This window comes from Corvus kubaryi, unplaced genomic scaffold (genome assembly GCF_017639235.1).
Source record: "Corvus kubaryi isolate FWS band 111438036 unplaced genomic scaffold, C.kubaryi_AGA036_p1.0 37391, whole genome shotgun sequence".
NCBI lineage: Eukaryota > Metazoa > Chordata > Aves > Passeriformes > Corvidae > Corvus > Corvus kubaryi.
Window position 1 is genome coordinate 5,379,210 of NW_024581130.1, and position 24,309 is coordinate 5,403,518.

The 24,309-nt window shown below is 40.7% G+C and overlaps 1 protein-coding gene across 3 annotated transcripts in view; it reads left to right on the plus strand.

Annotated features, from left to right (window-relative positions):
* The first annotated feature begins 969 nt into the window (after positions 1-969).
* Positions 970-24,309, plus strand: part of CADM2 (cell adhesion molecule 2) — a 591,021-nt gene continuing 567,681 nt past the window's right edge. For 2 of the 3 annotated variants that reach the window (XM_042037859.1, XM_042037861.1), the window contains exon 1: positions 970-1,605. In XM_042037859.1, the coding sequence (XP_041893793.1) occupies positions 1,545-1,605 (61 nt within the window). In that variant the 5' untranslated portion in view covers positions 970-1,544. The remainder of the gene's footprint in view (positions 1,606-24,309) is intronic. The other variant, XM_042037860.1, reaches the window with a different exon arrangement.

Consider the following 24,309-nt stretch of genomic DNA (forward strand, 5'->3'; position numbering starts at 1 on the left):
GGAATCCTGCTTTCTGCAGGATAAGGCAACACAATTCCTCCACAGGGTGTTTACAGACAGATCCAGCAACTTAAGAACCAGGCATTTTGATTTTACTGAGAGGCTTAGGCACAAGGTGGCCCATACAGTGCTAAACATCAAATACAGAAACGTGAAGTGGCTGCCTGCCCTCTTGGATTTCTCATGGCATTCAGTGCCTTATCTTTCGGAACACAAGCAGTTCTGGACCACGAGCTGAATGGTATCAACTCTTCCAAGAAACCTTCCAAAGAAAAAACTTTCTCCACACCATACAGACTCCGGGCAACACCGCGAAAACTCCAGGAAGCTCTTTATTGCCATTGTTCGGGGGCCGATCTCATCGCCGCCGCGCTGACGGCACCTGCACGGGATTCGTTCCCACGAACACGGAGACTCAGCCAGCCCTTCTTGTATCCGCTGTTCTCGGGGAGGAAAAGCAGAAGGAAGAGAAGGGGCTTTAGGCAGGGGCCGACCCAAGGGGCCGTGTCCCTCGCACAGCCCCGGGCCGCTCCCGTGTCCCGCGGCGCTCCCGGCCGCCGCTGCCGCCGCTTCAGCACCGGCTCTGGACAGCGCCCGCTCCGCCCCGCCCCCCGCCGCTCTCGTCTCCCATTGGCTGCGGCCCCGCCGTGCAGCCGCCGCTCCCCGCGATTGGTCCGGACCGGCTGTCACTCAGCGGCGCGCCAGGCGGCCAGGCCCCGAGGCACGCCCCTTTGCTTGGCAACGCGGCTCCTCATTGGCCGCTTGGCCGATGCCGGGCAGCGGCTATTGGACAGCGCCCCACGCCAGTCACGCTCCCGCCTGAAGGGCCGGGCCGGCGGTGAGGGGCGGGGCCGGGCGGGAGGGGGCGTGGCCAGCGGGACAGCGGGGGCGTGGCCGCGGTGCAGGGAGGGCCGGGGTGTGGCGGCCGGGCGGGGCCGGGGGCGGGGCTCGGCGCAGAAAGGGGCGGGGCGTGCGGCGGGGGCGGGGCCGGGCCAGGGGAGCCGGGCGAGCGGAGATTGCCCTTGTGTCTCGCGCCGGGAAGCGGCTGGAGCGAAGCGGGAGCGGAGCGGGAGCGGAGTCCCTGCGCATCCCCCCCCTCCTCCGCCGCCCCGCAGCGGCACGGCACGGGACGGGACAGCGCAGCACAGGCGAGCGGAGAGACGGACGGACGGACGGCCGGACGCGCCGGCAGGGGCAAGGGGAGCCAGCGGGGGCACCTGGCACCGCTCCGCGGTGGGAACCTGAACCTGCCCAGCAGCGCCGGAGCCAGCGGAGAGAGCCGCTCTTTCCTCCTCCTCCTCCTCCTCCCTCCCCAATCCACCCCCGCGACCCCGGTCCTCCTCCTCCTCCTCCTCCTCCTCCTCCTCCTCCTCCTCCTCCTCCTCCTCCTCCTCACCCCACTGGATACAGCGAGGGAGACACTGCGGCGGAGGCGGCGGCGGCGGCGGCTCCTGCGGGGGGAAGGAAGCGCCCGGAGAGCGGAGCGGCGGGAGGCTGCGGATCTGCGTGCCTGGCGCCCACCCAGCCCGAGGGGAGCCCCCAGGATGCGGCTGAAGCCCGGCGCGCTCCTGCGCTTCTACAGCCTCTGCGGGATCCTCGTACAAGGTACCGCCTCCTCCCCACCCCTGCCCCACGCGCGGGGAGGGAGGGACGCCGGGGGGGGCACTGCCGCGGCGCGGGGCATCCCAGATTTCCCCCCCCGCCCCCCGCCCCACTCCTGACCCTCTCCCTCCCTCGCCCCTCTCCCGGCTTCACCCCCTCGCCGTGCACCCCCAGGCTCCCGCTCGGGTAGCGCTATCCAGCGCTGAAGCGCCGCACGGCTGTTAACCCTTCCTGCCCTTCCTCCGTCAGCCTCTTCCCGCCCTCCTTCGCCCTCCGCGCTTCTTCCTCCACCTACCCCCGCCCCGCCGCTGCCGCCAGTCGTTCGCCGACCCCCGCAGCCGCCCCTCGACTCGCCGTCACCTCCGCGCTCGCCCGCCGCAAACGTGCCCCCGAAAGTGCGAGTCCAGCCGCAGCAGCGGCGTGTGCGCTGCAACAACATCCCGGGGAAACGTGCGGGCTCCAGCCGTGCCCCCCCGACAGGGGCGGCGGGAGGGGGGGTTGTCCGCGCCTCGCTGCGCCGCCGCCGGGAGTGCGTGTCTGTGTGTGAGGCATCAAATGTGCACGTAGGGTAATCGGATGAGCCGGGGGTTCCGCGGCGGATCCCTTCGCCATCCTGCTCCAGGCGGCTCATCCTGCAGCTAGTTTCCAGACTGGAAGTATTCCCCTCTCCCTCCTCCCCGCCGCCGCTCCCCCTCGTTCCCGTTATCCGGCCAAGTCGGATGGAGCGGCCGCCGCGCCGGGAAGCCCCGCGACGCGCTGCGAGGTGACCGCCCGCCGCGGCTGCCTGCGGGGGAGCTTCCCCCAGCCCTCTCCCGCTCCAGCCAAGCTTCCCCCAGCCCTCTTCCCCCAGCCAAGCCCGCTGCGCTGCCGCCGAGAGTTTGCCCCCTCGCTCCCTGAGCGGCGGCGGGATGGCGGCGCGGTCCCCCGGCCACCCCGCCCGGTGGGGACCCCACGGTGGGAGGTGGAGGTCGGGGGGGGCGGCGGCCCCGGCCCGGCGGGTGCGGAGGGGGCCGGGGAGCCCCCGCGCTGCAACTCGCTGGCGGTCCCTGGTCCTCCGGGAGGATGCGGGAGGCCGGCGGGGCATCTCCCTGTTCTTCCCTCGCTCGGCGTGCGGGGTGTTTCGGTGTGGGAGGGAAAAGCGAAGAGCCGATTAAACTAAGTGGCCTTGTAAGATTTTTTTTTTCGTTCTCTTGTCTTGTCTTTTCTTTTTTTTTTTCCCCGCTCGCCTCCGTCATGCCATTTCACGTCAAGTTTAATATATTTCGCGTTTCACATGGCTGCGTCATGTGTCGGGCGATCTCTCCGAAGGGAGCCGCGGCTGGCAGCCCGGAGCCGGGGCACGGGAAGCCGCCCGGGTTCCAGAAATACGGGAGTCTCATCCCTCCGACACCCCAATCGTCCAGACCCCCACGAGTGCCCCCGCTTCACCTCGCGGGGAAGTTACCGGCCGAGGACGCGAGAAGGAATGGGAGGGGAAGGGAGTGCGCTGGGCAACTGCGAAGGACGGGTCGGTCGGGCGGATTATTTGTATTCTTTCCCGATGTTTATGGGTTGCCCGGTACGTCACCGCACAAGGAGCTGCTGTGTTGGTGCTATACAGGATTATTTATTGGGGCATGTGCGGCGCGCTGCACCTGGGGGCTGGCTCCTCTCTGGCTTTTACATTTCCCCGTGAATTGTCAATTCATTGCCCTGCAACGGAGCTGGGGGTGGGAAGCCTCTGGACTGACTTTCTGTCACCAATGAAATCGGCGCTGCTGCTGGAGGAGGAGGATTTGATCTTTCCTAAGATGCAATCAGCCGCATTCAGCGCAGCGCAGTTTTGAGAGTAAACCAGTGATTAAAAACAGTGATGTCTTTCACTGCAGTTTAGGGACCGTGCCAGGCAGAAAGTAACTCTGTGAACTGCATCAGGTAAAAAACGTGTTGCAAGAAATGGGGTGTAATACAGATCTGACTGTGACTGCGTGAAAATAACCAGATTGGGCCTGTCCTTGCAGATGGGGAAAAGTGATGCTTAACACATTACCCAGCTTGGCCTCTGCATGTGTAAAACATCTCCCCTCTCTTCAGTTTCTCACACAATTATTTTTTCAGCTCCTGATTAAAACTTCAATCAAAAATACTTAGGCTCTCTGTGTACCGCACTTCAGCAGAGTGTTCTTTCAAGGGGATATAAAGAACCTGTAACACTTAGACAGAAGTGAGAGGAAGTAATTCTCCAGTCCTTGTCTCCTAAGGTAAAGGAGAATGGAGGAGATGAGTAAATATATTCTATAAGACTGTCCTCAATGGCAACTGTATCCAACAGAATATCAAATTTTTTCAGTCCACCTTAAAGTGCAACTTTGTAAGTGTTGTGTTCTTAGTTTCTGCCATTTATTTTGACAGAAGTAGCAGACAGAATTACCATTAGACACATTTCTTGTTGGTAGCTTAATAGCTGCATTTAAAAATAGTTTTTTCTGTTAGCTTGATTTACTTCCCCAGACTGTATTGTGAAGTGGCTCAATGGATTTATGAGATTGCTCCAATTTTCTGTTTGTTGGCCATGGGACATGCAGGTTTTTCTGTCAGCTCTGTATAAGATCTTTGTCCTGAGGATTCGAAGCACTTCTGAACTGTAATTACCGATAGTTTCTGTTGGTGAAACTGAAGCTAATTAAAGACAAGGTGCCAAAGAGTCAAGCTGACATGTGTCCTGTGTGGGAGTGTGCCTTTCTGGCAAGATCTGTGGAGAGACTTGCTTAAGGAATCTGTCCTGAGTATTGATGAAGCATCAGCTGAGGGAAGAGGACATAGAATAATGCTTCTCAGCTTGTGCATGGAATAGCATTAGCTGCAAGCAGTCCCTTTAGAAAGGAGGCAAACAAGAAGTAAAAGAGCCCAGTGTCAACTGCTTGCTGTGAAAGGGGAGCGATGGAGGTGGGAGAAGGGAGTAATGACATGTTGAGCCGGGAAGCGGTTTGTCAGCTGAGTTTGGGTACGGTATTTGTCTGCTCTGCCCTCTCCAGCATTTGCTGTGAAAATAGTAGGATCTCTGGCTGCTGCTGTTCTTGTGTGCTGTAATGAGCCTGGAGTACTTAAATGATGTCCCAGGGGATTAACCTGTTATTTATGTTTACAGCCAGCCTTACTTTTTTTTTTTTTTTTTCCCATTCTGATTGTCTTTTGACTTCATGAACGTAGTCTTACTTAGACAAAATTTAACAGTTGTAAGGGAGCATGTTTTTGGACTAACTCAAGTGCTTCATCTGAGCTGTTTTTATGTAAGCTCGTTATTGTCAAGAGTCACCACGTGAGAAACTGTAGCAATAAAAATAGTTCTGCTGGATTCATAGGATACAGATACAGGTTAGGATTATCCTGGAATTGTAGCGGCTGTAGCCCCCTGCTGTGTGATAATGCAAATGGCATCTGATGCCTTAATGTGCTCGGCTCCGAGAAGGCACTGGATTGTGCCATGTGTGGGAGCAAACGATCCGCTTCCAAGATTTGCCAACACTGGGCAAATCTTCTCAGTGCAGTTGCTTCAGACACTTCAAATGCTTCCTGTCTACTAATGAAAATAATGTAGAGACTCTTTAATTTGTCAGAAACTGTGGTCACTGATGCAACAAATCAGCCAGGACAGGTAATTGCTTGTGGGTGAGACTCTTTTCATTAGTCCAGATCTGTTACAAGCAGAATAAAAAAACTGCAAACAAACCTGGACAAACATGGATATAACTACTTATGAGATCATCTAAGCTGATTTAAGATGAAGTTGTTATACATTACTCAATATCTTGTGTATCTAGACTTCGTTTTGAATTTTCAGTTGGATTTCTGTTAGCAAAACCTTGGCAACCCAATGCTGCCTGCACAGGGGTTGTCTTGACAGCTAAGTGTTCATATGCTAATACCGTGTACAGCAAGTCAAATGCATGTCGTTTTAATTCTGTAAGTTCTGTTTAGGGCATAAACAATTACAGAATAAAAACAGTTTTAATACAGTCTCTATGTGGAATATTTTAGACGCAAGTTGAAACAAAATTTTTCACTCTACTTGATGGTGTCTGTCTTTATATGACTTCCATCAATCTAACCAAGGCTTGGTAGGCTTATTAGCTGCTTAGTTCTCAGGCTAGTTCATATTTTATGAATTATTTCGCTTGATTTCTTCATGCATTTTTATTGGTAGTCATCCTGTAGCAGTTCAGGTTTAGAGCATGAGGTAACTAAACAATCCAAATTCCCACTGATGGTGTCACACAACTTCCCTGGGGAGTACATGAATAGGGATTACTCACTCAAATATTTATCACTCTTGCACTCAAAGTATTTATTAAGTTTCTACCATCAAATCAACACTTAACAGTTTTGAAGTTTGTCACCAAAGAAGTAACTCCATGGAAATGCTGATCAACAGAAGCACCTTTGTTGAAACAAATACATTTTTCTTGTCTACTTTCCTGTTAGTTTAGTTCTTCTTCTTTTTATTTTTTTAAATTTTGTTTCAGAAATGAAGAACAGTGAATCTCCCTCTGCTTTTAAATTTACTTGCCAGTTGCATGGCATGATAATGTACTGTAAATGTCTTTAAGTTACAGTTTATCATTATAGAACCCTTAGTTCTCATAATTAGCTTTCTCATCCCTCTGGCCTGATCCTACTATGGACAAAATGTATTGAATGAGATTACTCTTACTCTTTCCACCAAAGAATTATTCTCTTAATAGGACTTATTCTCTTTATATTGATATGTAAATTGAAGCTTGGATTTTGAGGGTTTTTTGTTGTTGTTTGTTTTTGGTTTTGGTTTTTTTGGTTTGTTTGTTTGGTTTTTTCTTCTTTTTCTCTCCTGTGCATTACAAATGTTGATTAAGTAACTGATAACAGCAGTTTTGTATGGACATGGACATCAGGTGCTTGCCAAAAGAACAGCAGTATAACCAACCAGAGTGTGGTCGACTGTGCTAGAACAGTGACTCCCTCTCCATCTAACACTTAAAATTGTAGAACTAGGAGATGTTGTCATTGTCTTGTAAATGCCTTCTCCAAGAGAAAGAAGGATTACTTCAATTTTGTTTTAATTGAGTTGAACAGCAGGCAGAAACTCTCAAAAGTTAGGCCGTCTCAAAAAAAATGGTCTTCTGTAGAGAGAATGCCACTGACACGCTTTTTAAAATACACATCCTAAAACAAACGCAGAATGCTAAAACTATTAGATACAATTTAGTATGTGTATCCTCTGGGATGGCATCAATATTAAGTATGATCTTAATGAGCATATCCCTTCTTCCCAAGGAGTTTTTGAGGTGTGTTTGAAAGGAAGAAAGGCAAATATCACGTTCCAGTGGCAAGGAATAAATTGTAAAATCATGATTTCTCTCAGGATTTTGCCTTTGTACAATTATCTTTCTACATGATGAAAACATTTTTGAAAGAACTTAGTGTTTTCAAAAATGAGTATGGGTATCCTTGCAAGGGTTCTTAATGTTGTGGGTTTTTTCTCTCTCTTTTTTTTTTCCCCTCCTTTTTTTTACCCTCTGAACCTATTTCAGGATCTTCTCCCTTCATTTTATAAATGAAAATTAAAGACAAAGCCCAAATGTTTGCAGTTTCTCTTATGTTAATGCATACTAAGCTCAGGATGGGTGCTTTAAATATCAATGCATAAGACACTATCGTAATAGCATCCTAAGGGGGTTGAAAGAAGGAGAGAACATTTATTTCAGTGACAAAACACTGGGGGCTGTGTAGCTGTTCTTCCAGTGCTCTCCTTTAATGCTGGAGTTTGGTGTGTGGGACTTTTTAGCATGTGGAACTTGGGACAGGCACAGAGGATTTAGTGAACAATGTAGGTGGTAAATTATGTTTGGTTTCCTCTCACAATGTCTGCCTACCTATTGTCCTATCTCCTTTCCCTGTAATCTGTAACTGTGAAAAAAAAAAAAATCATACTTGCATCCTTTGCTATCCTTTTATTTGCAAAATAGAGATCTTGGGACCTTTGTAAGTCTTATTTAACAGTGCTTTTGCTGTCTTGACAAGTTTGGGATTTTCAAGGGAAAGACAATTTCTTCCCAACAGTGACTTGAGTTGTGTTTACTGCTTTCCAGTTTAATCAAATGGCTCTTAGAGAGTGTGAGTGGTTGTATAACTTTCACATTTTAAGTAGCAGCAAATCAATTTTAATATAGTTTTACATTACTATAAATTCATGTGTTTCTTTTTTTTCCTGTTTTGTAATGCTCAATTTAGATTTATCATTTTTTTCTTACATAGCAGATAAAGATTATTAACTGTCCATAAGCAGCTGCTCTTCAGTTTCAGAAAAATAATTATACTGTATGTTCCTCAATTCAAACCTCTTAAAAGTTCTTTCAGAGCTGAAAACTTTGCTGTGTAAGTTCTGTTCATGTGGAGATACATTCCTGAACTACTCTACAGCTTTTTCTTTGTTCTGTGAATGGAGTTGGAATGGTTTAGGTTTTTTGTAAAACAGCGTGTACCATCACATATCCAGTAAGGTGGTTGTTTAAATAGCTTTGATAGTCCCTCTATCATCATCTTTGTGTAAACAGTTTGTTGACTATCTGTCATTTTCTTTGCTGGATGGGAGGGACAGTGCAGGAGAGACTGTTTTCTTATGTTAAAAATATCCTGGTGATATTTTAAACCTCTTATATGCCACAGTATTAATCAAACAATGGTTCTAATCATGGTAATTCAATTACTAAACCTTAGGTGAAGAAACCAGAGTCTGCTGCTACATGCAAAAATAATCTGTGGGCCATGTATGAAGATGCAATTGTGTCTTTTTGGATATCATCAATATGGGATGCACTGCATTATTGCTGCTTCTTCTGGCAGAAGCTGAACAGGCAGTACAGCTGTACAGACCTGTTAGAATCTTAAAACTCCGTTTTTTCCCAAAGTTTCAGCACTGGAGATTCAAGAACTGCAACTGACTGACAGCTCTGAAGAGAGTAAGACCAAATTACTTCACAGCAGCAGTTGTAGTAGGCACAGGCACTTCGGTATTTTCTGTCTGTTCCGATATTTATCCCAAACTGACCTACATCTGCTGGATTAACAGTGTAACTTGACCTGCTTTTATTCCTCCTACGCTATAAGGCAGGAAGGCTGTTCTGGTTAGTCCCTAACCAGGGGAAAAGCTGTACTAGTTGAAGCAGAAGCAATCAAATTTATTTTAATTAAAAGATTGTAAAAAGTATGTTCTAGCATCAAGCTCATTTTATATTTATCCCTTTTAAAGTCTTTTCTTTTTTTTTTCTTCCCTGAGTGTTAATATGTTTTTATATGTGAGGTTTAAATCTTGACATGCTAGTTGGTGCTTTGTTGTGGCACACTGGAGAACAGTGAAGAATTCTCCACTGATTTGCACAGTTTATACAGAGAAAGTAAGACTTCATTTGATAAACGAAAACACTTATTTACACTCTTGAATTTCTGTGAACTGAATGAGATTTTTTTATGTCTTCAAATACACAAAAACGCCGAACTGCAGCCATTTGCAAATTGGAGAATAAATGCAGTGATTAGAAATAATGCTCACTAAAGTGATTACTAATCAAGGATTAACAAAGAATCCCAAATCTGTGACAGGTCATAAAATGGTATAATAAACTGAAGTATTCCATTTATATGAATTCTTTTGTTAACATTTAAGATAATAGGAGTGAGAATGAAAGAACTTCTTGTCTTTGGAGGAAACCTTAAACTAACATGCCAATTCTTAAACGACATGTGAAATATCTTCTTGGCATTGCAGTTTTCTCCTAACTTTACCATTTTTTAACTTTTCCATTGCAGATTTCTCATAATGTTATTGATATTTCCAGGCTTGTATCATGTAGCCTTGTAATACTCTGAAAAAAAGGTGAGATTTGGACTAATATGGAGGAAGATACACGTTCCATCTTGTTCAGTGATGATTGTGGTTAATGACAAATTATATCTGTACAGTCAAAAGGGAATCCCTTCAATTTTAACTTAAAACCAACTGTAGCAAAATTGCCAACACCTAACATTGAGGAGCTTTTCCGAACTTAAATGTCAAGGCAGACAATTGATAGGACATTGTCTATTAAAAAAGAATGTCTCATATTTTGATATAAAACCAAATTAGCAGTGAATTAGCTTTATAGACTGTGTTTTCTTTAAAGGCTGGAGTCGTCAGTCTAACGTCTTAGGGCATCTCTTGACTGCTGCTTGTATAAACACAGTCAGGATGGTGTGGTTTTGAGCACAGGCAGGATATAAGTAATTTAAGTATGGGTTGGAACCTTGACTATTTGCCCATCTTCTTCAGAACTATTTGCCATTCTTCTTATTATATGGATTTTTTTGTCAAGTACATGGCATATCTCTCCTCTGTAAACGTAAAGTTTGTGGTTTGCAAACTTCTGGTTAATGCTTCTTTTTGTTATGTAAAATGCGAAATTCATACCATTCTTAGACTGAATAAATCTTATTCACTCCTTCAAGAATAGTCCAAAGCTGTCATAGTTCAAGTACTTTCCCCACAAAATAAACCTGAGTTTTAGAATTGGACCAGAATAAAATCAAAATGCTTTCAGCTTCCTAAGTCATCTTTGTTTTGCAAGTTGTAAATCATTACTGCTTTGCTGCATTCTGAATGGTGTATTTGGGAGCCACTTGTATATTTGATTATATACAAGCATATAATCAATAGAAATATATGGGCCATTTGTTTTTATTTATGATAGATAAAAAACCTCAATGGCTTGTAGACTTATTTATGGGTCTTTCACGTATACTTAACACATAAGATTAATGTAATTTCAAAATAGCTTGGAATATAACATTGGTCTAAGTGTCTAGGCTTTTATATGTTTTGTGGAAGCAATATCTGGGGGGAGGAGAAGTGTTCTTGAAAATAATGTGATTGCAGAATTTACCAAGCTGTCTTTGGATTTTGAGAAGAAGAGTTATGCATTTTGATTTTGTGCAGATTTGCTTTTGTCTGTTAGAAAAAGAAGTGATGCCTCTGTTCTACAAAAGGAAAACTTTTTTCTGATCTGATGCAAAATGGAATAACAGGAAATCTGGGTAAAGAAGGCAGCTGAACATGTGCTACAAAGGATATTCTTCATTTGCTGTGATATCTGTACCACAGGATTTTGAAGTGCAGATGCACTTAGTGTTCATTAGACTATGTTGCAAACTGAAATATACCATTAATTCCAACAGGGAAACAGAATCTAGTAGTCTTTATCATTTCAAGTAAACAAATGAGAAGTTTTTGTTTAATGAATTAATACCATAGGATTTTTTTTTTCCTTTTAATTGGTCATTAAAAACTCCTATCATTTGAACTTTTTCCAGAAAGTAAATATCTTCAGAAAGAAATTTCATAATAGGTGACTGGCTGGTCACAGATAAATGCAGTGTAATCTGCCTCTAGGCCTTGTCTTCCCAGGATGCCTGTCAAGAAAAACAAACTTCTTTTTTTTCCTTCTGCTTGCTGCTCCAAGGCTTATGGTAGGGAAACAGCAGTAGCCCTACTCTGTATACATGAGGGATTTGCTTTCTTAAGGTTGTGAGAATAAAGGCCTCAAATTTGGATCCTGTCTAATCTGTTTACATTGATGTGTCAATTCTGCGACGAGCGAGCTATGCCAGGACAGCTCCTAAGTGGCCTTCATGGATGATAGGTGGCCCTGTGGATGGATGGAGGACAGGGCATGTGGACAACTCATTTTCTCTAGGAAAAAAACATCCCTTCTGGAGTTACCACAGAAGCCTTTGCTGTGAAAGACCAAGACATCTGTGAAGATCAGGCTGGAAGAAACCCCTGTATGACTGAAGATTTGCAGGATGCAGTGGGACTTTTCACCTTTCTCCTGCTGTGACTTTCCACCTCTTCCTCTCTGCAGGAAACAGAATGGAACAAGTCAAGGTTTTAGGGGAAGTGCATTCTGTAGAAGCTATGAGAGGACAGCCTTCTTCCTACTTGGAGGAGAAAATCCCTGAGAGGGATGTGATAGCAGGTTTAGATTTGTTTGTTTGTTTCTTTTTGCTTTGTTTTCATTTTTAATTGTTAGTGTTTTCTTCCCACTACTTCTCTGCCTTCCTCAAATGTGCACTGACAGAGGTGAGGAGGAGAGCCAGTGGGAGTTAGTCCCTGGCACTGGAGCCTACCTCCTGCCAGGGACACCAGTTTCAAATGCTTTTTACAGGGGTAGTCATAAGGCTCCAGTCTCTTTTGTCCATTCACCTGATTTTTTGCTTCAGTAAAGCATGGAAGACTTCCTACAGGCATAAGCAGGACAGGACAAATTTGAGAGCTGAAAATACTTCAAAAGTCACCTTAGGAAAACCAGGAATTGAGATGAATTTCTGCAGATTGGTACAAATGTACTGCATGAGAGCATTTCAGCATAGCTCCATTTCATTTTCCTCATTCTGAGTTAAGATAAATCAATTGTTTGATTTGAACATTTCATTCAAATGCAGCTAAAGCACTTTGTAGGTGCAGTTAACTCCCATTTTCTCTATAATGTTACAAGACATGCCAGCTCACTGTAGAATACAGTATTACCCAGAATACTCAAAGTATCAATGTCACTTGTGCTCTATTTTAATTAAGAGGCTTACAGAAAAGATCCAGTGAAATGTATATTAGTATGAGAAATTGAAGTTCACTTATGAATATCAATGTCAAAACAGAAGATGTCTTCAGAAATACGGTTCTGCTGCTCTTATGTCCTCTTGATGTGAGTGAGAATTTAGAAAATCTAGCATGTCTAGAAAAATGGAATAACTGTTCTGGATGTGTAGCGATGTGCATATCAAATTTAAACACTGGCAGCCACTCTACTACAGCTTGGGTAGTGTTTGCATGGTAGGAGTAGGCAGCTTCTTAGGTGCTGCTCTTGCCTCCTGGTAAACTTCTGGATTGTCCCAATACACACCACTCATTCTCTAGAAGGGGAAATTCTTCACATGAAAACTTTCAGTCCAGCTAACACCTGAAATATCTACCCCATTTCTGAAAGGCTTCTGCTGCTTGCAGAATAGAAAAGTAACTGTAAAACAACTGGCAACAAGTTTTTTTTAAACACATTACTGAGGCCCTGGGGATGTCTGTATCATGAATATATTTTTTGTATCTGGAACATGTGTGCACACTATAAAGTGCTGTTGTACAGGGGAATCAATATAAATACAGTGTTTTGGTTAAATTAGGGAGATATTCCCACAAGCAATATTAGGAATGGATGAGCAATCCATTCAGGGTTTCTTCTGCTTCAGAGCAAGATTTGTATTATTGCAAGTCTCTGCCATTCTTGCATGTGCAAGTTGGTTTTTTTTCGCAGTATACACTTGTAAAGCATCTACATCAGATGCTTTAATAACTCCTGACAAACTTGTTAGTATTGTTTCCTGTGGCAGTGTGACAGATTTTATTGCAGAATACACACACATATGTGAATTTAGATTACAAAAATAAATCAATGGATGATGATATTTGAAAACTTTTAAATAGAGAACTAGGTGGTGCTGTTCTTTCATCTTTGTTGCTTAGCTGAATTCTTAAGTATGGACTGAGAACACCAGGCTACTACTTTTCAAAAATGAATTTAGCTGTCTTAAATTTTAGAAGAAGTTATTGTTTCAGATTTCGTTAAGAATGCTACTTTAACAGCTAATATTTGCACAATACAACACTTTTTGTAAAAGAACTTTTGCACTGAACAAATGGTGTAGTTTTATTCAGCATGGTGATATACTTCCTTTTGTTTTCAGTTTGAATGACTTCAGAGTTAATTCAAATAACTTTTTAGACTCTATGCTTGGTATTATATTTAGGATAATTTGGTCTGATCAGTTTAACTTGTTTAGATGTGTGAAGCTTTTTAATCCTTTTCCATTGTTGGTTTCTTAAACACTTTGGGACTAATTTGCTAACAGCACAATGAGATCATCAATAATAGCTGGAAGAAATTTGTTGTAATTCTGTAGTAGCAGTATATAAACTACAATTAATTAAACAAGAAAACCAATTTATTAAGTTTTTTTCCATTTAAAAAAAATCTAAATTTTTAATCACTGTCTTGTCTCAATGCCATTAATGCTACAACAGGAAATAGTAAAGCTAGATTATGATGAACTGCCTAGGATCGAGATAGATTTGTTTTATTAGTGTTCAATGTTGCAGCAGAATAATGAATGTCTAATTAGAATCCAAATCCAGTATGTAGCACTTCAGTAGAAAGTGCCTCTCATTGACCACTGCTTAAGCTAAAATGTTGAAAGAACAGATGGAAGATAAAGAAATAAGGGGAAAATGTACTTCTCCACTGAAAAAGAAATTAAAATGTGCTCTAGCTAGGTCAGAGTAATAAATGTGTTTGCTCTAAGTGTATAATTACTTATTCAAAAAATAAGCTGCAGCTGTTAATGGATGAGTGTGAAAACACTTTTTCATGGAATTTATTTCCCCTATTCCTTCTGAAGTGCTGCAATATAGAGTGGAATCTGAAGCAGAAAGTTGGGGTTTTACTTTATGCTTAATAATGAGCAATCAAAAAGCACTTTTACTTGACTCAAATTAGAGATTTAGTCAAATATCCAAATAGTACCGATACAATTGCAAATTCATACCTACCAATGTTAAAAGCAATAATTCATTTTATGTTATTTTTGTGAGATTTCAGTGTCACAGGTGTGGTTATTCCAATATTTGAAAAGCATCAAAAGGTGTTTCAATTTATTTTTGGAAACTGGAAAGAAACCAAAAACAACTCCAATTCACAAAGTATTTTTAAAAATCCCTTTTCATTCCTGACAAGCAAATATTCTTAGCTTTGAAGCAGGAGTCACATTTCACTATACTCTGTGTGGTAATCGACTTTGTAGTGCTTTTGTTTGTACCATTAAAAACTATTAATAAAAACTCACTGCCAGAGTTAATTCAGTGCTTAGCACTTGCTTATTGCAGAATTGCATCTCAGGGATGGTGGTTCAGTTTGTGTGGGTTAACAGACTATTTACTTTTAAAAGGGGTGTGTTAATAGATTAAGTGTTCCTAACTGTAATTGGGTACAAGTGTGCAGAAGATTTCTGAATATATATTATAAATTGAAAATGATCAAACCTGCTACCTTCAGAAGTTTCTACTTTCTCCCACAGCCTATAGTTTGGCCTGTGGGTCAGCACATACTCATAATTATTGCAAGTACTGAGTTTTTGCAGTATTTTCCTCTTTTTCTCCCGAAGTGTTGGACCCCTGAATCAAGTCCTTCTATATGCAAGTGTCCTCCTACAGAAACATTTGACTGGAAAGAGAGAGAATTTATTTCAAGTAGTTACTTCTTTTCAAGTCTTGTGATTCAAAACCACTAAAATTGATCATTTGTGTACTGTGTTGGAGGTGGGCTGTCAATAAATAAATGAAGGACCACTTATAAGTCTTTCTGCACCAGCCCACTCCTTTCAAAGCAGCTAAGCACGAACATGTGAAGGAGTGAGGAGTTAGAGCCAGAGCTGCTGTTGTTTTACTGATTTTTCTAAGGTACTGATGCTATTTAAGAATCTAATTTAAGCCTGTTGCACCGAAAATGTCCTGTGATTTCTACAATGTTCTGCAACATTGAAAAATAATTTTTAGAAAATGGATCTGCTGTTCAGATCTGAGGAAGAGAGAGGGTTACTATTATTTCAAAATAGAGGAAATATGATAAAAATGATCTGTTATTTCTGTTGTTATGTTTAGGTTCCGGGAAATACAGTGGTTTCAAAAGCATGAAAGGTGTCCTTGCCCATGGCAGGGAGGTTGGAAATAGATGATCTTTCAAGCCCCTTCCAACCTAGCCCATTCTCTGATTCTATGATTCTGTGATCTCTGAAGCTTGGATTTGCTTTCTTAGTACATTAAAATAATACTAAGTTCTTTTTTTGTTTTCCTCCCCTCCTGAGTATTATGGGGAGAGATCTGAATAAGGTACTGAGTTTTAGGTAACTTCTGTTTGAACTCATTTAGATTGGCACTGTAGGTTTTTTCCCTTGGCTTACATTGCAATGAATAATTAATACATGAAGTGCAAGATGAGACCATATATAAGGTTACTTTCCTAATCCGGGAAAATGCCACAATGTAAAGGAGCCATAAAATACTTTGCATTTCTATTTGTGAGAAAATGATATTTTTTTCAAACATTCTTTTATTTGGGCTTTGTATTCCACTTTCAGGTTTTATTCTCTTTCAATCTGCTGCTTCATCTGTTCTTCACTCTCTAGGGTTTTTACTTTTTTTGGTTTGGTTTTTTTTTTTTGTTTTGTTTTGTTCTTATGTCAGTGTGCTGGTGTAAGACCTAATACTTTAAATTTATTAAATCAGCTGAAGAATAGTTCTGAATAAACATGAAATCGTCTGTTTTGGGCAAAAATATGAGGAACCCATTGTCACTTGAAACCAGTGGTTTTGTTTTTTTTCCCTTTTGTTTGGATTTGAGTGAGGATAATGGGGATAACACTAAACATTAATGTCTGGCTTAGTAAAAAAGACAAAAACACCCAACTTAACTTCTATTGTATCTATGGAAGGGTTGTGAGAAGGGAGCAACAGAGAACTACCCTGTTTTTTATAACAATATCTCACATTTTGCTGCTGCTGCACCACTTTATGTTCTTAGATACTTTCTTTTGATATTTACAAGTACTTTCCCTTTGGTTGCATCATTTTTCAGTTGCCACAGTTACAGTAACTGTTTACTTTCAAATATAGTCAAAGCAAGACTCTTTAGTATAACTTCAGTGTAGGGTGTGACTTTGGTTTGTTTCTTCAGCACAGCTTTAGACCACTCACTCTTCAGAGCTCAGATGAAAACTAAACAGATGTGTACATAGAGAGAATTTAACCTGAAGTCTTTCTTCCAAGTATGGATTTTAAAAGAAATAATTAGTATTTAAACAGTTCTTACTCCTCTTTCTCCCTGATAATGGTATCTCAGAACCTTTGGATTTAACTTTCTAAAGTTAACACTAACTACATTGAGCTCTAAGGCTTCTCAGGCTCATGACAGTGATACAGTTTTTTTGAGAGTTGTTTCATAGTGTTTGTCATGATTAATTAATCTTGAAAACCTCTATCTGTGCGTAACATTGCAAACAGAGGAGAATTAAATGGAAATTATGAGATAGGCAAAGAATTGCTTGTGTACCTCTATCTATATCAATACTGAAGATAAATGATCAAGAAGATTGGGAATTATTGCATGATATTTGATGAACCGAATTCAATTATTTAGCTGACTCTATGCAAATATTCCAAGTATGCAGGAAAGAAGTTTTTTGGGGTTTCTTTTTGCCAGCCGCCCTACACTCTCCCCACTTCCCTGAAGAATTTGAAGTGTGCGTGAAACTTCCCTGGCAGCACTTAAAAATACAAATAAAATTCTGAAGTCCAGCTCTTCTGCCATGAAACCAGTTATCTAAGCTGATTCAAAGATGATTGTGTTTTTTCATCTCTGTGGGACTGTATCATTTGGAATTCTGTTTACTTTCATTGTGAAACACATAAGTAATTGGCATCAGTGCTCAGATAATATCACGGTGATTTTGTTACTGCAGCTTGTTTGTTCTCTATTCTGTTTTGCATTTGGAATTGTAGGCATGCCCATGTGTCTGCTGTGTACCTGCTTGTGAAAATTCAAAGGTGCAGACACAGTATGTGAAAAGTCATTCAGCCCCACAAGAGTGTTGGCATTTTTCTCAACTTGCTGAGTGCATAAGCTGTAAATTTTAAGTAATTGCTGTGCAGAAGCCTCATACATATAACAGGACCATTTTATCTGTGCTTATTTGTCAGCAGCTGCATCCCAGAATTGATTTGTTAAATAAGTACCACTCTTCTGCAGTCTGCACTTGTTGGAGCTTTTAAGTTGTCTGGTGATCTCAGCAAATCAAAAACTCTTCCCCCACCCCACCAAATAGTCTTCTGAGATTGTGGAAGTACTAAAATTTGTTCAGGAAAGTGATACAATAAATGAGGCTTTTGGCCACCTAAAGTATTGGCTGAATTATTGACTATTGGTCCATTAAATGTTTTGTCTTGTTGCTGGGTCTGCTGGCAAGTATTTTTCAACATTTTAATTTTTGAGGCTTTGTCATGGCAAAATGCCAAGACAGACAAAATATCAAGTAAAGTTGAGGTCTTCATTCTGCACTAACCCTTTGAGCTGAGCCTTATCATATATGAAGTGTATCTTCTGAGCAGTTACACTTCACAAGCTTATAGCGACGTTAGGGGGCTGAAAGTGGAGTTCTCCAAACAAGTCCCTGAGCTGGAAACATCATAGGGCTGTGACTGAGCTAATTAGCCTTGTGTAATTCATCTTCAATACACTGGTTTTCCTTACTCTTCTATTTGCAAACACAACCATCTAACTTTTTGTTAATACATGTCACATTCTTCTCAGTGAGAGTTTTTAGTATCATCTCATCCTATCACTGCACTAAACCAGATCTAGTCTTGGAGCAGAATGCTAAAAGTGCATATTGAAATTCAGAGTTTTGGGTGAGATGTAGTCCAACTTAATAATGCAACATCCACCGTGGTCAGTGCAGAAGTTTATGTGCAGAATTTAGGAAAAAATATTGCATTTTCTATTATTTAAGGAAGAATATGTGGTGTATAGGTTGCATTTATTGAATATGTTTTAACTATATTTATATATAAACTTTTAAACTAAGTTTAACTCTCTATATACATATATTTGTATTTCATCACTTGATTTGCACTGCCTTCAAAGCTAATAAATTAAATGTCCATGCATGAGTTGGCTTCTGGCAAGAAAGTTGCCCAAAACTAAAGACAACTTAAGTGCAATAACTGAAGTGTTCTGAAAGTGAAAAATGAAAAAATCCCCTCAAAACATGTTTTTTTTGCTCTCTGTAAATAGAAGTCACATCAAAAATGTGTACTATCTGTTTTTTTAAGTGTTGATGTCAATGTAGCTGAGTTATGGAAGACCTGGTGCTGGCTGGTTCGACAGAGTCAGAATTATGCTGTTCCAGGTCATAGTGGGTCATCTGGTTAATGCTGCATGTGAAAGGCTGTGCTACATTCCAGTCTTTGTCCTACTTTCATGAAACAGATGCTCTTCGCTGAAGAGACATAATTAATTTCTATGAAATGGGTGGGTGTCCGCTTGCCATTTCTTAAATGTAACCATGTCAGTAAGTTTTGTGTAAATTCTTTGTTGTTTGTAGCTGCAGGAGCTCATATTTTGAGGTTTTGAATTTCTTGGACTCCAAGACAAGCTGAACAAATGGAAACACAAATGTCTAATACAAATGCTTTAAGTGTTTTTAAGCTTTTTGCTTATTTTGCAAGCATTTGATCTTATTAACCCTAAACAAAGTAATCTGAAATGGTAACAACCATAAGTGTTATTGCAACCTCCTCTTTTCACAAAAAGTACCTGAAACTTGCAACACCAGAAGGTCACTCAGAAGGCCTCTAGTTTCGCACTGAAAAGATTGGGCTATTTACTAGCAGGACTAGAAGGTAATATATCTGAAAAAATATGATAGTATGAATTTCATTATGCATGTGAAGTACATCCATTAAATTTTCAGAGGCATATGTATTGCTTTTATTATTGGGCTGCAATGAGGGGAGCTGCCAAACCAGATCTTCTGTAGGCACCACCTTGCTGATCCTGGAGTTTCAAGGCTAATCTTGATCATTTACAGGCCTGAGTGTGCACATTTAGGTGGGAGAAGCATCTAGGGAGGATTTGCAAGGCTGGGAGACACCAGTGTAGTCATGTGGAAGAGGCTTCAGATGGAAGCCAGACTTGGATGGTTTTCTCTCTCCTGGGCAGCACAAAACTGCATTCATGTGGCAGTGTAGGATATTATGGTGAGCAAGGAAATTGGGAAATGCAGAGAGTTCTGAAATGCTGGATAGAAAGGAGAGGGATAGAACTGATGTACAATAGCATGGCAGAAAGGAGAGAAACAGGACATGTGATTTGAGGCATGAAGTGGGGGACCGTCTGCTGTAAGGTATAGGAAAAAAACATAATTTCAGATGGAAAAGGTATAAAAGTGTAGCTGGTTCAGCCTCACTATACAGTTCAGTCCTAATCAAATTGCAAGTTAAAATATATTCTAAATTCTTCACTAGAATTAAGAAATTACATGTTTTGAACATGCTTCAGCTTCACATACTTTCTGTAACAAAAGAATAAAATAATTTTTAGGGTGAAACATTAAATACCAATTCCTGGTTAAAAATTGCTTTTTCTTAAAAAACATTGTGGAAATTTATATTATCTTATTTCTTCACCTTCTTTTTTTTTTCTCTTTGTGATCTCTTTAATAATGATATACTTGTTTCTGTGGTTGGTTCTTCCTGTGCCTAGTTTCAGAAGAACAGCTTGAGTGAGTTCCTCAATTCAGTTTTCATACAGTGACAAGTATCTCATGCTTCTATTCCAAATGCTGTGTGCTTGACTAGCTTCAATCCAGAGGGTGAATATCCCTCTATGAACGGAGCCCATTCTAATAGTTTTCAGAATATATGTCAGCTCTGTTCTGCTATTCTAAGCTGCCACATACTGTAGTCCCTTTCATGAACCAAGAATTCATTTTAGCAAGATTAGGAATTTATTGTTACTAATCCTTCCTTATTTTTAATGTCCATTCCTGCTGAATTACTCTGCTTGTCATTTACAGGAACTGTAATATTTGGAGCTCACATTTTTGATTTTTTTTGTTAGTTCATTTATTTTTTAGATTTTTTGTTTGTTTGTTTTGTTTTGATTCCAAGTCTTTAAACCAGAAACTTAAAACAGGGAACTCTCTATAGCATGCAGAAGGAATGAATAGCTACCATTTCTCATTTCAAGGTGCTGTATTGGTCCAGTGTTTTAAGTCATGAAGGCTTTTTTAGCTGTTAAATTGTGCTTTTTCCCTACACTGATAGTTCTTCCTAAGTCTATCATCAGTAAATTTAATTAGCACAGTCCTACCTATGTGGTAATTGTTGCTTATGGGAATGTTAAATTAATTTTGTCCAAAGATCAACCTGAGGCTCTCCAGAAATAAGCAGAAGCTAGTAGAGTTTGATTTCCATTTCATATGTGACATATTTGTTGTCTTAGGAAGATCTGAGAAGATTTGATTCCTACTTTCTATTAATGTTAAAAAATGATAGGTTGGTATTTTTTTTAATGTCTCCAACATGGTATTTATCACAGTAAAAATATTTTTCTTCTGATACAGAACTTGAAATTTGCTTTACTTGTTAATCAAAGTTCCATTCATGTTGCCTTAAAAAAAAAATATATATATACAGAAGGAAATGCTTTTTCTCCTTCAATCTTCTTTATATATTCGTTTCAAGACCTTACTTGTTAACTGTTCTTTTCATCCTCCTTGTAAGCATTAATTTATTCTTGCCTTGTTTCATTTTTATGATTACATTTTTTGTAATGTTTTCAACAAGTTTAGGTGAAAATTGATTAAAGAGGTCTCTTGATGTAGCTGTCTATTCATTAAAGTCAGAAACTTCTCAATAGCCTTTTGGGTTTCTGCCCACGGATTAAGATTGTCGTTCCAGACAAACTCTTGGGAAAGTGCTGACTCTGAGTATTTGCTACATTTCACTGAAGATGCTTTAAATCTTCATTTAGTCCTTCTGAAATGAAAAGTTTGATGTTTTTTTTCCCTAGTTCATCAGAAATGTTTTCTGGTTGTGCAGTCCAAGGTTATATATTCTGGTCTTGATTTAGCTACTTGACAAAACCATGTGTGAGATAATATAAAGTCTAGTTGATGCTTTGTGGCAAAAAAAAACCTACCAAAAAACAGCCAAACAAATCCCATCTCAATCAGATTTCTCTATTCCCAGTACTGGTACTCAATGTTTTTGAATGTATATCAAAAAAAAAAGTTGAAAGCTGCAAATGCATTAATTTCTAGTGGCATCTGCTGCCAGAGAAAACCCACCAAGTAGTCAAAAGAGATTGAACTTGAAAAGGAAGCTTTCCTACAGGATTTGCAAAGTTCTTCTGTGAGTTTAAATCACAAAAGAGAGAAAACAGTTGGCATTTTATTTTTACTCTTCAATTAATTATAAACATGTACTTCTGCCTTTGAATAACATTTTTAAATATGGCTTTTGCAGACCTGCAAGGGTTTTTTTTACGACTTAAGAATAGCATGTAAAGTTATTTCACAGTAGAATAAAGAAATCACTGCTTAATAGAATGTTAATCTTTTTACTAAACTAAAGCTGTTAACCTGGGAACATTATTTTGGTATAGCATTCATTTAGCAAGACTTCATTGTTTCTTAGTATAGTTTTGAAATGGATTCTTGACTGTCTATAGTTGTTTTTGTAAGAAAAGTTAAGTTCTAAATTTAGAAAAGCTTCTTATGACAGAAATTGCATGAATCTGGTGTGTGCATGTGTGTGTGTGGTTAGGAATATGTGGTATACTGAATTACACTTTTTTTGTGTTCACTCTTCATAAAGAGGAAAATATGTCTTTGCACCTCTTTACTCATGGCAGTTGCATGTAATGTGACTGAGGTTGAAGTTATTTTGGCTCACACTTATTCCCCGAAAAGTTCACAACAGTTCATTAAGAGTAACTTTTAGAAAGCAGGTAATGGATTTATATAACTTAAATAACTCTGAAGTGATTGTGTGTCTTTGTCTTTGGTAGCATACAGATATGTTGTAGAAGTGTGCATACACATGTAAACTCTCTTAGAATATTTTGCAGGCATGTTATCGAACATTTAATTTAATAAGTATGCAGGAGCAATCTTCTGTTTCTCCTTTGCTTAGTCATACTTCTAAAGTGCTTCCTCTGCAGAGCATATTACAGCAAATCTTTTGAAGTGTTTCATCAGAAGCTGCAGGTGCCTAAGACAAGTGAGACACCCGAATAGCTGCCTTATGAAATCTACTCATCATGTGGTATTCAGAGAGATTCATGTTTGTCTACAAGTCAATTTAAAATTCAGTTCTTTCAGCAAGCACCAAGACAATGGCTAAAGATTTATTTCCATCATAGTTAGTGAAGAAAGAAAAACCAATAGGATCAGCTAACTGATCTATTTCCATTACACTGTTTTCAAAGATTCACTTTATTGCTGGAGCGGATGAGAAAACAATAGCTAAAAAATGCTCAAAGTTGTCATTATTTGCTGTGTTTACCACAAAGGGCATGTGCTAAAATCTTACTAAATCCAGGTGCACATTTAAAGAGTCATTTAACTTATTTAAATTATTAAACTGGGGATGACAAATTAAAAGACTGATTCATTGTTTATTTTCACAGTGTCAGTTGCCAAAAAAATTGCTATCCTCCTACATTGTTTCTAAACATTTTTCCTTGGGAGAGTGACCAAATTTTTCATCATTTCTGACTTTGCCAGGATGCATTTGTTCTGTGACTTAAAGCTGTTAGATATGCTCTAAATACTCTGAAAATTACGGATCGGTTGGATGGCACTGTTAGTCAGCATCTTCAGCTGCTGTGTCTCCCAGTAGCTGTTTCAGGGTGATGGGTAGAGCTCACAGTGATGCTCAGCTCTTGGATTTGGCCATGTGCCTTGGTGGGGGTTTTCCTTGTGGCATCTTTTGTGTGCCTGGCAGCTCTGAGAAACATGGAGCTGATCCTGAGGGAGCAGGTTGCTCCATCTCTGTGCCTTGGATTGTACCCATTTGGATAGAGCTGCAGCTGGGGTACGGGGGGAGAGGGTGGCACAGCCACTTCTGGAGTGTGGGGAAGGTTAGGAGCTGTAGGGAAGAAGGGCTGATGACAAAAAATGATGCAGGAGAGGAAAATGGAAGAGGATATGTCAGCGGGACTGGATCAGAGCAAGAGGGAAGAGAAGCTGCAGCAGGGTGTGGTGAGGAGACCAAGGTCTGTGGAATATAAGAAGGAGAAGGAAACAATGGCCATGGGCCTCTTTAGAGAAGGCAGAACAAGTCACTCAGACACTGTGCTTAGAACTGTGCTTAGAACCCTGGTCCATTTGTGTGTTTCTATGCTGTTCTTATCCTCAGCATTAAAATGGTTCAAGCAAGAACACACGCAAAAATCATGATATCTCCTTTGTCTCTTCTGATGATGTAGCAACATAACCAGATAACCCCAGCACTGCTGAAAGTTTAATCCCTGAGCTTGGAGTTCAGGACACAGCCAGTCTGCTATTGACCTGTGTGTGTGTGTCTTTGCACTTGCAGGGTGTTATGGGACAGTGATGGTTTTGCTCCAAATTTAAAGCATCTTAAATTCTCTCTTTTCCTAGGTAGAACAGTTTTACAGCTGCCAACATTTGCAAGCTTGACGGCATCATAGAATTTATTTCACATGTGCATTAACTGCTAAAGTGTATCCTAACTACAAATGCTAAAACAGTTAATATGTCTGTATGTCCATCCTTTTTCTTTATTTTGAATTGTATTGCTTGGACTGTACCACACATTGCAAAAAAATAAATGCAAATGAGAAGTTTAGTTGAATTGAGACTTTGGCAGTGTGCCAAACTTGATTGAATTTAAAAAAGTATCAAACATGTTTCAAATATGCATATTGTATTAAGTTGAAAGAATATGATCTATAAAATAAACCAATAGTATTGTTTTATTAATGCATGCCTATAAATAGAGTAAAATAATTGTATTCATATGTATTTATATAA